The sequence below is a fragment of the Scyliorhinus torazame genome, chromosome 5 (assembly GCF_047496885.1).
Source record: "Scyliorhinus torazame isolate Kashiwa2021f chromosome 5, sScyTor2.1, whole genome shotgun sequence".
Classification (NCBI taxonomy): Eukaryota; Metazoa; Chordata; class Chondrichthyes; order Carcharhiniformes; family Scyliorhinidae; genus Scyliorhinus; species Scyliorhinus torazame.
Window position 1 is genome coordinate 306,425,629 of NC_092711.1, and position 13,509 is coordinate 306,439,137.

Below are 13,509 nucleotides of genomic sequence, written 5' to 3' on the forward strand. Positions count from 1 at the left end.
CCAATTGATTGGCAGAGCAGACTCAATGGGTCGAGTGGCCTAATTCTGCTCCAATGTCTTATGGTCTTACAGGTGAAAGCCTGACTCAGATACCCAGTGATGCAGAGGTAACAAAACAAGTAAGGGTATCCACAACGCCTATGACCATTTAAACCACCAAAGCAAAGTTGCTCCTGATCAGACAGGTTGGTAGTGTTGTCCTTCAAGAATTTTCTTCTTCCTCTCTGGAAATTTACCATTCCGTTCAAGAGAAACGTTTTTAAATAGAAGAAAAAGAGAGCTGGATTTATATAGCACCCTTCACCACCTCCAAACACTCCAAAGCAATTTGCAACCCATGAAGTACATTTTGCAGTGTAGTCGGTCGATGTTGTAACGCTACCCAGAGAATGGTGTGAAGAACAATAATAATCTTTATTATTGTCACAAGTAGGCTTAAATTAACACTGCAATGAAGTTACTGTGAAAAGCCCCTAGTCGCCACATTCCGGCGGCAGTTCAGGTACACTGAGGGAGAATTCAGAATGTCCAATTCATCCAACAAGCGTATCTTTCGGGACTTGTGGGAGGAAACCAGAGCACCCGGAGGAAACCCAAGCAGACACGGGGAGAAGGTGCAGACTCCACAGACAGTGACCCAAACCGGGAATCGAACCTGGGACCCTGGCGCTGTGAAGCAACAGTGATAGCCACTGTGCTACCATGCTGCCTTGCAGCAAACCAGCGTATCGTGCAGCAAACCTAGAGTTTGTTATTCCATATTAGTTACTTGCTGCCACAAGGAATAGTTGAGGTGAATGGCATAGATTTATCGAAGGGGAAGTTCGATTGGTGCATGACGGAGAACAGAATAGAAGGTTACACTGATGGGGTGAGATGACGGGGACTGGGCCTGTGTACATCAGCAAGACCAGCGATGATCAGCTGGCCAATGTTTCTGTGCTGTAAATCTCATGTCATTATTAGAATGGATTAAATGGTTTATTGACAAACTGAAAAACAGTTATGTAAAATCACAACTTTTCTGAATTCAGGCTATTTTTAATTAATAAAGTACATTTGCTTATCGATTACACTGTTATCTTTCGCAGATATTGATGACAGTACCGCCATCATCTGATGCACAGCAACCGCAGCCAATGCCTCCAGCTGCAATCTCCACTCAACAAGCTCCCCTGGTACACGCTGGCTGTGTTTGATTTGCTGTGATAAAATGTGCCTGTATCATATCAGCCTTAACCTATTGCTTTCCACCTCGCCAGCACTCACTGTAATTTCCAACTTTCCGAGTTGGCAGAGCAAAGAACAAAGAAAAGTACAGCACAGGAACAGGCCCTTCGGCCCTCCAAGCCTGCGCCGACCATGCTGCCCGTCTAAACTAAAATTTTCTCCACTTCCGGGGTCCGTATCCCTCTTTTCCCATCCTATTCATGTATTGTCAAGACGTCCTTTAAATGTCACTAACGTCCCTGCAGGTTGTGGGTTCGATTCCAGAGGTCATGGCCGGAATTCTCCTGCCAGTTGGACTTTCTGTTCCCACCGGCAGCGCACCCCTCACCCCCCCCACCCCCCACCCCCCCACCCCCACCCCTCGCCCCCACCCCACCGCCCGCTGGTTCCCCGACGGCATGGGGTGGCTTCAATGGCAATCCCATTGACAAGCAGTGGGAAGAGAGAATCCCACCGCAAGTGAATGGCGCGGCGTCGAGAAGCACGCGGCTGGGGTCCCGATAATCCAGCCCCATGGTTTCAAGTCCCACTCCAGAAACTTGAACACAAAGTCCGGGCTGACGGTTCAAGGGTCAGTACAGAGGGAGTGCTGTACTGTTAGCGGTGCTGTCTGTCAGATGTGTTGTTAGATCAAAGCCCCATCCACTCTCCCAGGTGGATGTAATAAATTCCTGGCACTATTTTGATAAAGAGCAGGGGGGTTATTCTCAGTGGCCACTATTTATCCCTCTAACAACATCACTAAAAATAGATTATCTGGTCACTTATCACATTGCTCTTTGTGAGAGCTTTCTGTGTGCAAATTAGTGGCCATGTTTCCTACATTACAACAGTAACTACACTTCAATAGCACTTCATTGGCAATAACATACTATAAGGGGTCCTAACATTGAGAAAGGTGCTATATGAATGCAGGTCTTTCTTTCTTTCAGCAAACAATGATCTGGGTGGTGCGGTAGCACAGTGGCTAGCACTGTTGCTTCACAGCTCCAGGGTCCCAGGTTCGATTCCTGACTTGGGGTCACGGTCTGTGCATGGATTGGCCAGGCTAAATTGCCTAGTGTCCAAAAAAGGTTATGTGGAGATACTGGGTTACGGGGATAGGGTGGAGGTGTAGGCTTAAGTAGGGCGCCCTTTCCGAGGGCTGGTGCAGACTCGATGGGCCGAATGGCCTCCTTCTGCACTGTAAATTGTAACATTTCTGGAAGATCTGTGCCAGAATTTCTACAATGGGCCTCGTCCTGCTTGCTACCTTTTTTATGTTCCTCAGTCCATTTCTTGAGGATTTTCAGCATCTTATTCAGCTGCTGAGATTATTTCCTATGTTGGCGTAATGTGAATTATGTCAGTACTTGATTCGGCAATACTCTCAGGCTCTCTTTCAAAGAAATGACTTGTCTTCTCCTTGTCAAAAACTAAGGAAGGAAATGGACTGAGCGCTTCAGTGGCCTAAGGAGCATCAGTTGCTCCGCCCTCACCTGATCCCACTTTCCATGGCCCCACTCCATCCCTCAGTTTCCTGGTGCTCCTCAGATCACTAAAAACCTGGACAAACATTTGAACATATGAGAATGCCAGAGGGGAAAAGATCAATGAGTCTGCTAAGCAGGCCCCAAACACTTGTAATGTTCCGAGCATCATGGGTACAGAGACTTTGCGCCAACAGTGATTACCCGGGAGATGTGAAGTTCAGATAAAAGGCCGAGCCAGTTAGTGGGGGAAATGGAATAAACCAGTCTGCCCTCTTTTGCTGATTGAAACCTGTCGAGACTGTTATTGGATGTCTTTCTCTTTTTTTTTATTCTTTCACTGTTTATGGGTATCACTGGTCAGGTGACAATACCGTGGAGGCTTCTTGTATAACCCAAAGGGGTTTATTGAGAAAAAGGAAAACATAGAAACAAAGAAAATACAAGCAGGAGGAGGCCTTCCGATTCATTATGATCATGGCTGATCATCAAGTTCAATACACTGATCCCGCCTCCCCTCCCCCCTATCCCGTAATCCTTAAGAGCTGTATCTAATCCCTTCTTGAAATTACACAATGTTTGGGTCTCAACTACTTTCCGTGGTAGTGAATTCCACAGATTCACCACTCTCTGGGAGAAGGAATTTCTCCTCACCTCAGTCCCAAAAGGTTTACCCCTTATCCTTAAACTATGACCCCCGAGTTCTGGACTCCCCCACCATCGGGAACATTCTTTCTGAATCTACCCTGTTTAATCCTGTTAGAATTTTCTAAGTTTCTATTATAACCTGCCTACCTACCATTGGCTGGGGACTAATGACAATCCCACAATCCTGTGGGAGTATGAGCTTCCCCAATGAGGGGGGCGGAGAAACCATGAGTAAACGCCCAGTATAAATAAAGCTGGCCAGTTCAGGAACCAGCAAGAAGGAGTGTGCAGCAAGGGAAGTTGCTGCTGCTGTTATATATATATGTTATTGTAAATAAATGTTATTACTTTGTATCCTTAAAACTCATGCTGGATTCTTCGTGGCCCTCACAAAAGTTTCTATAAGATCCCCTCTCACTCTTCTAAACTCCAATGAACATAATCCTAACCGATTTAGTCTCTTCTCATATGACAGTCCCACCATCCCAGAAATCGGCCTGGTAAACCTTCGCTGCACTCCCTCCATAGCAAGAACATCCTTCCTCAGATAAGGACACCAAAACTGCACACAATACTCCAGGTGTGACCTCACCAATGCCCTATAAAACTGTAGTAAAAATGATTTGCTTTATTTAGGCACGGGGGGGGTCTCTGTAACAGGCCTTCAATTGGCAATTCCCGGGTCCACTCTGCTCGCAGGGCCCCGTGTTTTTCCCCATTGGTCAGGGTTCGCACGTTGACACACAATAAGGCCGAGTCGGTCACATGGACCTTAAAGGGGCCGCACTGCCACATCTGGCAAGGCCAGCATTTGTTGCCCAGTCCTCAATTGCCCCTGGGGAGGTGGTGGTGAGCTACCTTCTTGAACCACTGCAGTCTATCTCGTGTAAGTGCATCCACAGTGCTGTTAGGGAGGGAGCAAGAGGATTTTGATCCAGCGATGGTGAAAGAATGGCGATACAGTGTGTGGCATGGTGGGGGACCTGCTCCCTAGCACCTACTGCCGCCATCAGAAAATGCTGGAGAAACACAGCTGGAATGTGGAGAGAGAAAAGGAGTAAGGGTGGCATGGTGGCACAGTGGTTAGCACAGCTGCCTCACAGCACCGAGGTCCCAGGTTCAATCCCGGCTCTGGGTCACTGTCCGTGTGTAGTTTGCACATTCTCCCGTGTTTGCGTTTCATCCCCACAACCCAAAGATGTGCAGGCTAGGTGGATTGGCCATGCTAAATTGCCCCTTAATTGGAAAAAATTAATTAGGTACTCTGAATTTATTTTAAAAAAGAAACAGTTAGGGCGCAATTTTCCCATCGGGAGTCTTAAGTGCCGACTCCGGAGTGAAAACTGGAGTGTTTCACACCGGCGTCAGAGCCCGCTCCCAGCCCCCTATTCTCCCGCCGCCTGGGGACTAGGAGCGGCGTCGCGTCATTTACGCGCTCCGGGCCTTGGCACCGCGTAAAAGCGGCGCCGCGTAAATGACATCACCCGCGCATGCACGGTTGCCGTCCACCCCAAGGCCGTCCCGCAAGAAGATGTCGGATGGATCTTGCGGGACGGCGGAGGAAAGGACGTCCTCCTTCAGAGAGGCCGGCCCGCCAATCGGTGGGCACCGATCGCGGGCCAAACCCCATTTGAGGCCCCCCCCAGTGCAGGAACCCTCCTCCCCCTCCCACAGGCCGCCCCCCACCCCCCCAGCGTTCCCGCGCTATTCCCGCCGGCAGCGACCAGGTGTGGACGGCGCCAGCGGGAACCCGTCGTATTGGGCAGGCCGCTCAGCCCATCTGGGCTGTAGAATCGCCGCTCGCCTGTTGCAAACGGCGAGTGGCGTTTCTCCCAGTGGCCAGCCATGATTCTCGCCGTGCTGGTTCGGGGGGGTGGGGGGGTGGGGGGAGAATCACGTGCGGACGGCGGGACGGCGTGGCGAGACACGGGTGCCCCGGCGATTCTCCCACCGGGCGTGGGGGGGGGAGAATTCAGCCCTTAATATTTCAGGTCCAATTTGACTCTTGCAATATGGGTTTTTCCAGCACTTTTTGTTGTTATTTCTGATCTCCAGCGTCCGCAGTATGTTGCTTTTCTTTCAGTAATAAACTGTGCCAACTGCATAATTGATGCTGATGGGTGTTTGCTAATTGGTTGCATCTGTATCTCCAGGTTCTCAGTCTAACGGACTGCTATCGTCTTGTTCTATTACCCAGCTTTCCTTAGCACTTGAAATAAAGCGATTTCGGCCGCACAGTAAGACGACTGGAAGATTGTTGGTTGTTTTGTGACTGACGACATATATTTCTGTTGGATATCTGTTTTGATGATGCCCGTGTTTCTCCTGCAGCCCATGTACCGGTGTCCCGCACAGCTGGGAGTAATGCACCAGCTAAAGGAACAGTTGGAGGAGAGGACTCGTATCCTACAGGCAAACATAAAAACGCAGCAGGAGGAGCTACATCACATTAAGGAGCAGTTACAGCTTGTGTATGATTCCAATCTCCAGGTATTATTTTGTTGGATGTTCAGATGTTGTGTATTGTTTACTTGCCAACTTGCCCTTGCGTCTCCATGGAGATGATTTAGATCTTCCAATTTGTCGCTACGTCAATTCCACAGTGCTGTTGAACATCCTTTTGAAAGGGAACCAAGCCCTTATACCAATACAACTTTCTCCTCTAAACCACTGAGATGACATATCTCATAATTCCGAGATGCACCAGGTGTCAAGCAGTGTGTACCATCTACAAGATGCATGCGCCAAGGCTCTTTCGAAAGCACCTTCCAAACCCACGACCTCGACCATTTGGAAGCGTAGAGGCAGCTGACCCATGGGAACCCCGCCACCGACAGGTTCCCACCCCCAAGCCGCACGCCATCCTGACTGGGAAATATATCGGCCATTCCTTCACTCGGTCAAAATCCTGGAAGAACCTCCCCAACAGCCTGGTGGGTGTACCTACACCAAAGGGACTGCAACAGTTTAAGAAGGTGACTCACCACCAGCTTCTCAAGGGCAATTAGGGGTGGGCAATAAATGCTGGCGCAGCCTGCGATGCCCACGTCCCATGAACGAGTGAAAAAAAAAGGTGCCCCCATTGCAGAGACCCCATCCAGAAACCCTCCAATAAGACAAACCCTCACCAGAAATCCCCCCATTACAAAGATCCCCACTAGAAACCCCCATAGCAGAAATATCCCCATAACAGTGACCCTTATCAGAGATCCACACACCCCCATAAGAGATCTCCCTGCCTGGAAGCCCCCCATTACAGAGACCCTTACCTGTAAGCTAGAGAGTGGCCCAGACAGAGACAGTGAAAAAAAGTCACTGCTTTAGAACTCAGCTGTGCAGTAAACCTGCTGGCTCAGACAGAGACAGCAGCACTTATAAGTTCCTAGAAAGGGAAACCCAACTCAGATGGGTTTAATCCCCCTCAGATGTTGATTTGCAAGGATTTCATTCTTATCAATGAGAAATTGATTTTACTAGGCTGTAATTTACTGCTTGCAAACATAGCCAGCTATCTGGACTGTTTCATCTCATTTCCCTTTACGTTTGAGTGGAGTTCAAGTAGCCAGCTGTGAAACTAACCCCAATGTTTATAAACATCTAGCTATGATTGACAGCTCTTGCACCACATCAAAATCAGTTAAGTGCCCTCACTTCCTCTTTTTCTCTGCCGAAAGCACTTAACTGCCTTTGAGTCCTGGTCCTGCCAGAGTGACGGTGTAAGCCACACCCACTCACTGTTTTATGGCAAAGTGGCTCAAGATCTGGAGAGAAAACTGTTCTGTGGAACTGAAAAGTTCCACGGCAGTTTTGAGTGAGATCTTGACACTTTGCTAAATTCTGGTAAGGTTCCCCCAATGGTGTGCAAATCATGGCAAACTCCAGTGCAACAATTCGAGATAATTTTCAATAAATCTTGTTGCTGTGATCATAGATGTTGCTTCAACAACCCAGTTCACTTGGATTTAATGCAATGGAACATCAAGATCAAGGGCAGCAGCAGCAGCCACAGCAACAGCAGCAGCAACCAGGAATTATCATACAAAACCCATGCCTATCCAGCAAACAAATGCAAGCTCTTGTTGGCTCTGAACTGTGTGGCCAGCAATTGGCTTCTTCTCAACAACTCCTCAGGGAACCAATTGTGAAATCAATGCAGGTAACACCTTCCCTTCAACTTACAATGGTCAAACATTGGGTGCAACTTCTGAGGGGTCCTTCACACATGACTAGCTATCTATTCATCTAGGCAATAGTTTTTTGAACAGTACAATAACTAATTGATCTCCTATGGCATTGCACATGGATTCAAGACCAGCCGTAGTCTTCAGCTGAAGCAATGTTGAGAGATAGAGCTAATTGGTGCAGCGCATGCAGTCAGAATTCATTGGGCTTTCTTTACAATTATTCATTCTGCTATTATTTTTATATCTTTTCATTCTGGGCTCTTTGTTTATTATGGTGGCACAGTGGTTAGCACTGCTGCCTCACTGCGTCAGGGATGACTGTCTGTTTGGAGTCTGCATGTTCTCCCCATGCCTGCATGGGTTTCCTCCGGGTGCTCTGGTTTCCTCCCACAGTCCAAAGATGTGCAGGTTAGGTGGATTGGCCTCGCTAAATTGCCCCTTAGTGTCCAAAAGGTTAGATGGGATTACGGAGATAGAGTGAAGGTGTGGGTTTAAGTAGGGTGCTCTTTCCAAGGGCCGGTGCAGACTTCATGGGTCGAATGGCCTCCTATGTACTGTAAATTATATGATAGATAGCTTTGTTATACAAGTTGACAAAGGTAATGTTGTACAGGCACATTAAATATTGATACCCTGACATTGCTGTCAAATTTTGATTATTTTTTTCAAGGAAAGGATTTTGCGTTTGGGATTGGACTATGTTTATTGTCGTGTCTTGAAACAAAATGAACTGACAAAGGTTTAAGTGAAGGTGTGTATTGCAAATAAAATGGCCAGTTTGTGATTTGTCGGCATAGGAACATGTGACTTAGGAGCAGGAGGAGGCCATTCAGCCCTTTGAACCTGCGCCATTCAGAAAACTGGACGGCACGGAAACGAAAACAGAAATCTTGGAGGATATTAATTTTAATCAATTGGATCGTTCCAGGCAAAATCAGCAGGAGGTTATCCCATCTCTTCAGGTCCTCCTTCACCGCTTGAACCAGGACCCTAAAATATGGCTTCTATAATGAGGCCAAGTCATAGGCCACCCGGACTCTCACATAACGAAAGTTGGACCTGGCCATGCGAAAAAGCAACTGCCTCAGGTCGACGCTCCTTCCCGGAAAACATTCACTTTTACACAGATTCTCTTTTTCAAATAAATTTAGAGTACCCAGTTCATTTTTTCCGATTAAGGGCCAATTTAGCGTGGCCAATCCACCTAGCCTGCACATCGTTGGGTTTTACATAGAACTTACAGTGCAGAAGGAGGCCATTCAGCCCATCGAGCCTGCACCGGCCCTTGGAAAGAGCACCCCCATTTTAAGCCCAGAACTCCGCCCCATACCCGTAACCCAGCAACCCCACCCAACCCCTTTGGACACGAAGGGCAATTTAGCACGGCCAATCCACCTAACCTACACGTCTTTGGGCTGTGGGAGGAAACCGGAGCACCCGGAGGAAACCCACGCAGACACGGGGAGAACGTGCAGACTCCGCACAGACAGTGACCCAAGCCGGGAATCGAACCTGGGACCCTGGAGCTGTGAAGCGACAATGCTAACCACTGTGCTACCGTGCCGCCAACTGTTGTGGGGGTGAAACCCATGCAAACACGGGGATAATGTGCAAACTCCACACAGACCCAGAGCCATGAGACAGCAGTGCTTACCCACTGATCCACCTGGCTGCCCCCTTTTACACAGATTCAATCTGTTAAAGCAGTCAAAAGTCGGATCCAGGATATAAACCTCAGTGCAAAGCCAAACCTGCCCAAGACCTCAAATAAATAGTTACATTCCACCCTATTGAATGCCTTCTCTGCAACTAGAGAAAAAAAACACCTCCATTTCAGGGGATGGAGAGGGAGACAAAACATGTTGAGCAGTCTCCGGTCATTGGCCGACAGTTGGTACCCTTAATAAATCCGGTCTTCTTTTGAAATTATCCCCGGGAGGCAGGATTCCATCCGCCTCGCCAATACCTTTGCAAGCAACTTTACATCTGCATTCAACAAAGAGATGGGGTGGTATCACCCACATTCCATTGGGTTTTTATCCTTCTTCAATATCAAGGAGATTGTCGCCTGCGCCAAAGAGGTTCCCAAAGTCCCTCAAGTCAGAGAGTCCTCAATCATCTCGAGCAGCGCTTGGGTTAGCAACCTGGCTAACGTTTTGTAAAGTTCAATCGGGAACCCGCCTGGTCCTGGCACCTTCCCCGACTGTATCAGTCCCAACCCCTCCTTAATCTCCTCTAGAGTCAGAGGAGCTTCTAATTCCTCCCTTTCCTGCTCCACTCCCAGGATTGTCAGATTGTTTAAAAACTAAGACATCCGGGACTCATCCTCCAGGGGTTCCAACTCGTACCGGTTCTGATAGAACGTTTTGAACATCCCATTAACCTTGGTTGGGGTGGAGGTCAGTCCACCCCTCCATCTCTGACTTGCACTGTTTCCCGAGAGGCCATCTGCTGCCTCAGCTAATGTGCCCGCAAGTGACTAGCCTTGTCCCCATGTTCATAAAGAGCCCCCCGCAAACGTCATAGCACCCTGTCCAAAGTTAAAAGCCAAAACTCCAACAGACTTCTATAGCTCATTCAGGCAATTGTGTCAGACCAGTTGTGCCAGCTTTGGATCTTACTCCCCTGATATTTCTTTGTTGTCCTCAACATTTGCTACTAGCCAGCAATTCTGGTGTCTGCTTGATCGAGTATTGACGGTCCACTTCTAAGGTGGCATCTGCCAATCTCTGCCTCTCTGCCATTTTGCTCTTTTTCTTATGCCCCTTAAAGGAGATAGTCTCCCCTCTAACAACCACCTTCTGTGCCTCCCATAGAGTAGAAGGGGAAATCTCCCTACTCCTGTTAAAGCTCAAATATTCCTTGATGACAGAGGAGATCTTCTTTATCTGCCAACAGCAAAGTATCAAACCTCCAAAGGGGGCACTGAGAGGGGCCTGAGCCAACCACCATGTCTACATAGTACAGGGTGTGATCGGAGATCACCATTGATAAGTATCCCGACTCCATAAGCCCAGGCAGCAAGGACCGACTGACCACGAGAAAATCAATCCTAGAATAGAGCTCGTGGACCTGAGAGAAGGACGTGAAACCCCTCTCCCTGAGTGTAAAAATCTCCCAAGCTTCAGTTCCCCACCCATCTGCTCCATGAAGGTCATAGAGCCTTCGCCACCCCAGGAGATCTTAACACCTTAGGTCTTGATTTATCCAGTCGCAATTAAAATCCCCAACCTTGATCAGCTTGAAGTTTCTAGACTATTGCTTCATTTATTTTCCTTGATGTCCATCATTCTAGCACAAATCTACTGGGAAAATCATACGGGATGCATATGTAGAGCAAGTCACATTGGGTCCCTCTTCTGCACTAATGCATCAATCTTTCCTTCTTCCTCTCTGATCATCTCCATTAAGCATTGGAACCATGCACTAAACTTAATTTATCAGCTCACATTTCAGCAGTTGGATGAGTGAGACTGGGATTGAAACTGAGGCCTTACTCAATGCATGCATGCAATGTCAGCAGTCGTCATAAATCACAAATATTGCAATTGAAGTTCTTTTTTCAATGGGTGAACATATTTTATTAGGTCATGGAGTAACAGACTTCTATAGCTCATTCAGGCAACTGTGTCAGACCCAGCTTTGGATCTTATACCCCTGATATTTCTTTGCTCTCCTCAACATTTTATTTCTCAAATATTTGTGCGTTTCCCTTTTGAAAACCACGTGATGTCTGCTTCCTTTCCAATGTCTGGTCGGTCTTAATAAACCCCCACACAAAATCTCCAGATCTCTCACTTCAATCTTTTCTAGGTGTCCTTAAACTTAGAATGTTCATTAAGGGAACAAACAGAAAGTGTTTTCCGTTGGTTGGGGAATCTGGGACTAGGTGACATAGCCTAAAAATTAAAGTCAGCCCTTTAGGAGTGAAACTTCTCCACACAAAGGGTGTTAGAAGTTTGGAACATTCCGTAATTGGCAATTGATAATAATCTTTATTATTGTCAGAAGTAGGCTTACATTAACACTGCAATGAAGTTACTGTGAAAATCCCCTAGTCGCCACACTCCAGCAGGGAGAATTCACCCAACAAGCACGTCTTTCGCGTCTTGTGGGAGGAAACTGGAGCACCAGGAGGAAACCCACGCAGACACGGGGAGAACGTGCAGATTCCGCATAGGCAGTGACCCAAGCCGGGAATTGAACCCGGGATCCTGGAGCTGTGAAGCAACAGTGCTAACCACTGTGCTATCATGCCGCCGATGCTGGATTGATTATTAATTTTAAACCTGAGATTGACAGATTTTTGTCATCCAGAGGGATATGGGCATATGGAGTTAAGGTTACCGATCGGCCATGATCGCGTTGAATGGCAAAACAGGTTTGAGGGGCTAAACGGCCCCCTCCTGCTCTTGTGTTGATACCCTCGAAGTCACAGATCGTAATGTAGGATCTGTTATGATTCAGCCGCAACAATAGGAAAGCTATCTGATAAGGATTAACTGATTGTTCACTTTCTGCAGGCTCAACAGCAGTTCGCGAAAGGAGGTCAACTGCAACAAGCCAACTTGCAAAGCCAAGCACAAAACAGTCTGGTCAGCCCACTCTTCAGTAACCCCATGATGTTTTCCCAGGCTTCAACGATACCCTTCCCTATTCCACTGCCCTCTGATGTCAGTCAGAGCCACTCAACTGCAGAATATGGCAACGACCGACAATTAAGGTATAATTATTGCAGCGATTTTTGCACGGTCTCAAAACCGAGGGGGTGGGGGTGGCAACAAAAGTGCAATTTCAAACGTTACTTCGAACGGCCTTTGCAATCTTACCGGACATACAAATTTGACTTCCATTCACCTTTGCCGAATAAAAACAAACGATCGTCTTCATTTCCTAAGTCCCCGTTTTCCTAAACTGAGAATTTGGCCTGTTCTCGTTCGACATAGAAATGATTTCTGGTGATGTTTAGATTATTTAGGCTGTTCAGTAATTCAGGGCAAGCTAATGAGGTCCAATAGTTAGAGGTAGGGCTGTGTTCCTTTCAAGTGCTTAGAATTCACTAGTTGGTTTTCTGCACTGTTTCTAAGCACAATCCAAAGTGTCAATTTAGAAATAGATGGCACAATCTGAGAGTTGTTATATCACCATGACTGTATCTCGAATGACAGATGATCTGAATCCCATTATAGATCACTTCTGATGCGGCCTTCATGACCCAGACTACTTTAATTGATAGTTTCATCTGTAACTGCAACCATAACTTGCTAACCAGCATCACCCTGTTTGCCACTTCCTGTGCTGAAGGTAACTCCACTCTCCACTGGCACATCATCTCTACGGTCTACTCCTTCCAATGGATTCTAAGTTGTAAGTCTACATGGTAACCCCAGTAGCTTGATCTCCTTCCTTGCTGCTCTCTTATTCGTTATCTACATCTTACCCCATCATCCAGAAGCTGAGAGATGACATGATTCGAGCTGTTACAGTCCAATCCACAGCATCGCCTCCTGGATGAGCGCTAAATGTGGCTGCCGTTGTGTTTGGGTCTTGTCAGCGTTCAGCTCCCACTCCGTTAGCCTCCCCTGACAGTTGGATCGATTTCTCCAATGCTGGAGCGGTTCCCTGATTGCTGGGCGGTCCCTAAGTGTCCGTTGGCCTTCCTTTCTCTTGGCTCCTGCTGGCGCGGAGGGGTCTGGCTTGGCTTTGTTTACCTTAACTGTTGCCATTGTGCCTGGGAATCGCGCATTACTATGTAGATGGCTGCCACATTACTATGCAGATGGCTGCTGGTTTCGGTGCTGTCTGGTTGTTTTGCTGGTTCCAATATACATGATTTCTGTATTTGCTAGCCTTTGACTGTGTTGGCTGAATTTCCCTTCAGCCTTTGCGGTTCTCCATTTTAAGTCGGGAAATGGCCAACTCAGGTGGCTACACACCCTCCTTGTGATCCTAACGCGAAGCATGAAGGATCACATAAC

The 13,509-nt window shown here is 47.5% G+C and overlaps 1 protein-coding gene across 1 annotated transcript in view; it reads left to right on the top strand.

Moving 5' to 3' along the window:
- npas2 (neuronal PAS domain protein 2) overlaps positions 1-13,509 on the top strand; it is a 183,856-nt gene that overhangs the window by 132,167 nt on the left and 38,180 nt on the right. The window contains exons 19-22 of the mRNA XM_072501536.1: positions 1,092-1,178; positions 5,679-5,837; positions 7,279-7,503; positions 12,055-12,254. Coding sequence (XP_072357637.1) covers positions 1,092-1,178; positions 5,679-5,837; positions 7,279-7,503; positions 12,055-12,254 — 671 coding nt within the window. The remainder of the gene's footprint in view (positions 1-1,091; positions 1,179-5,678; positions 5,838-7,278; positions 7,504-12,054; positions 12,255-13,509) is intronic.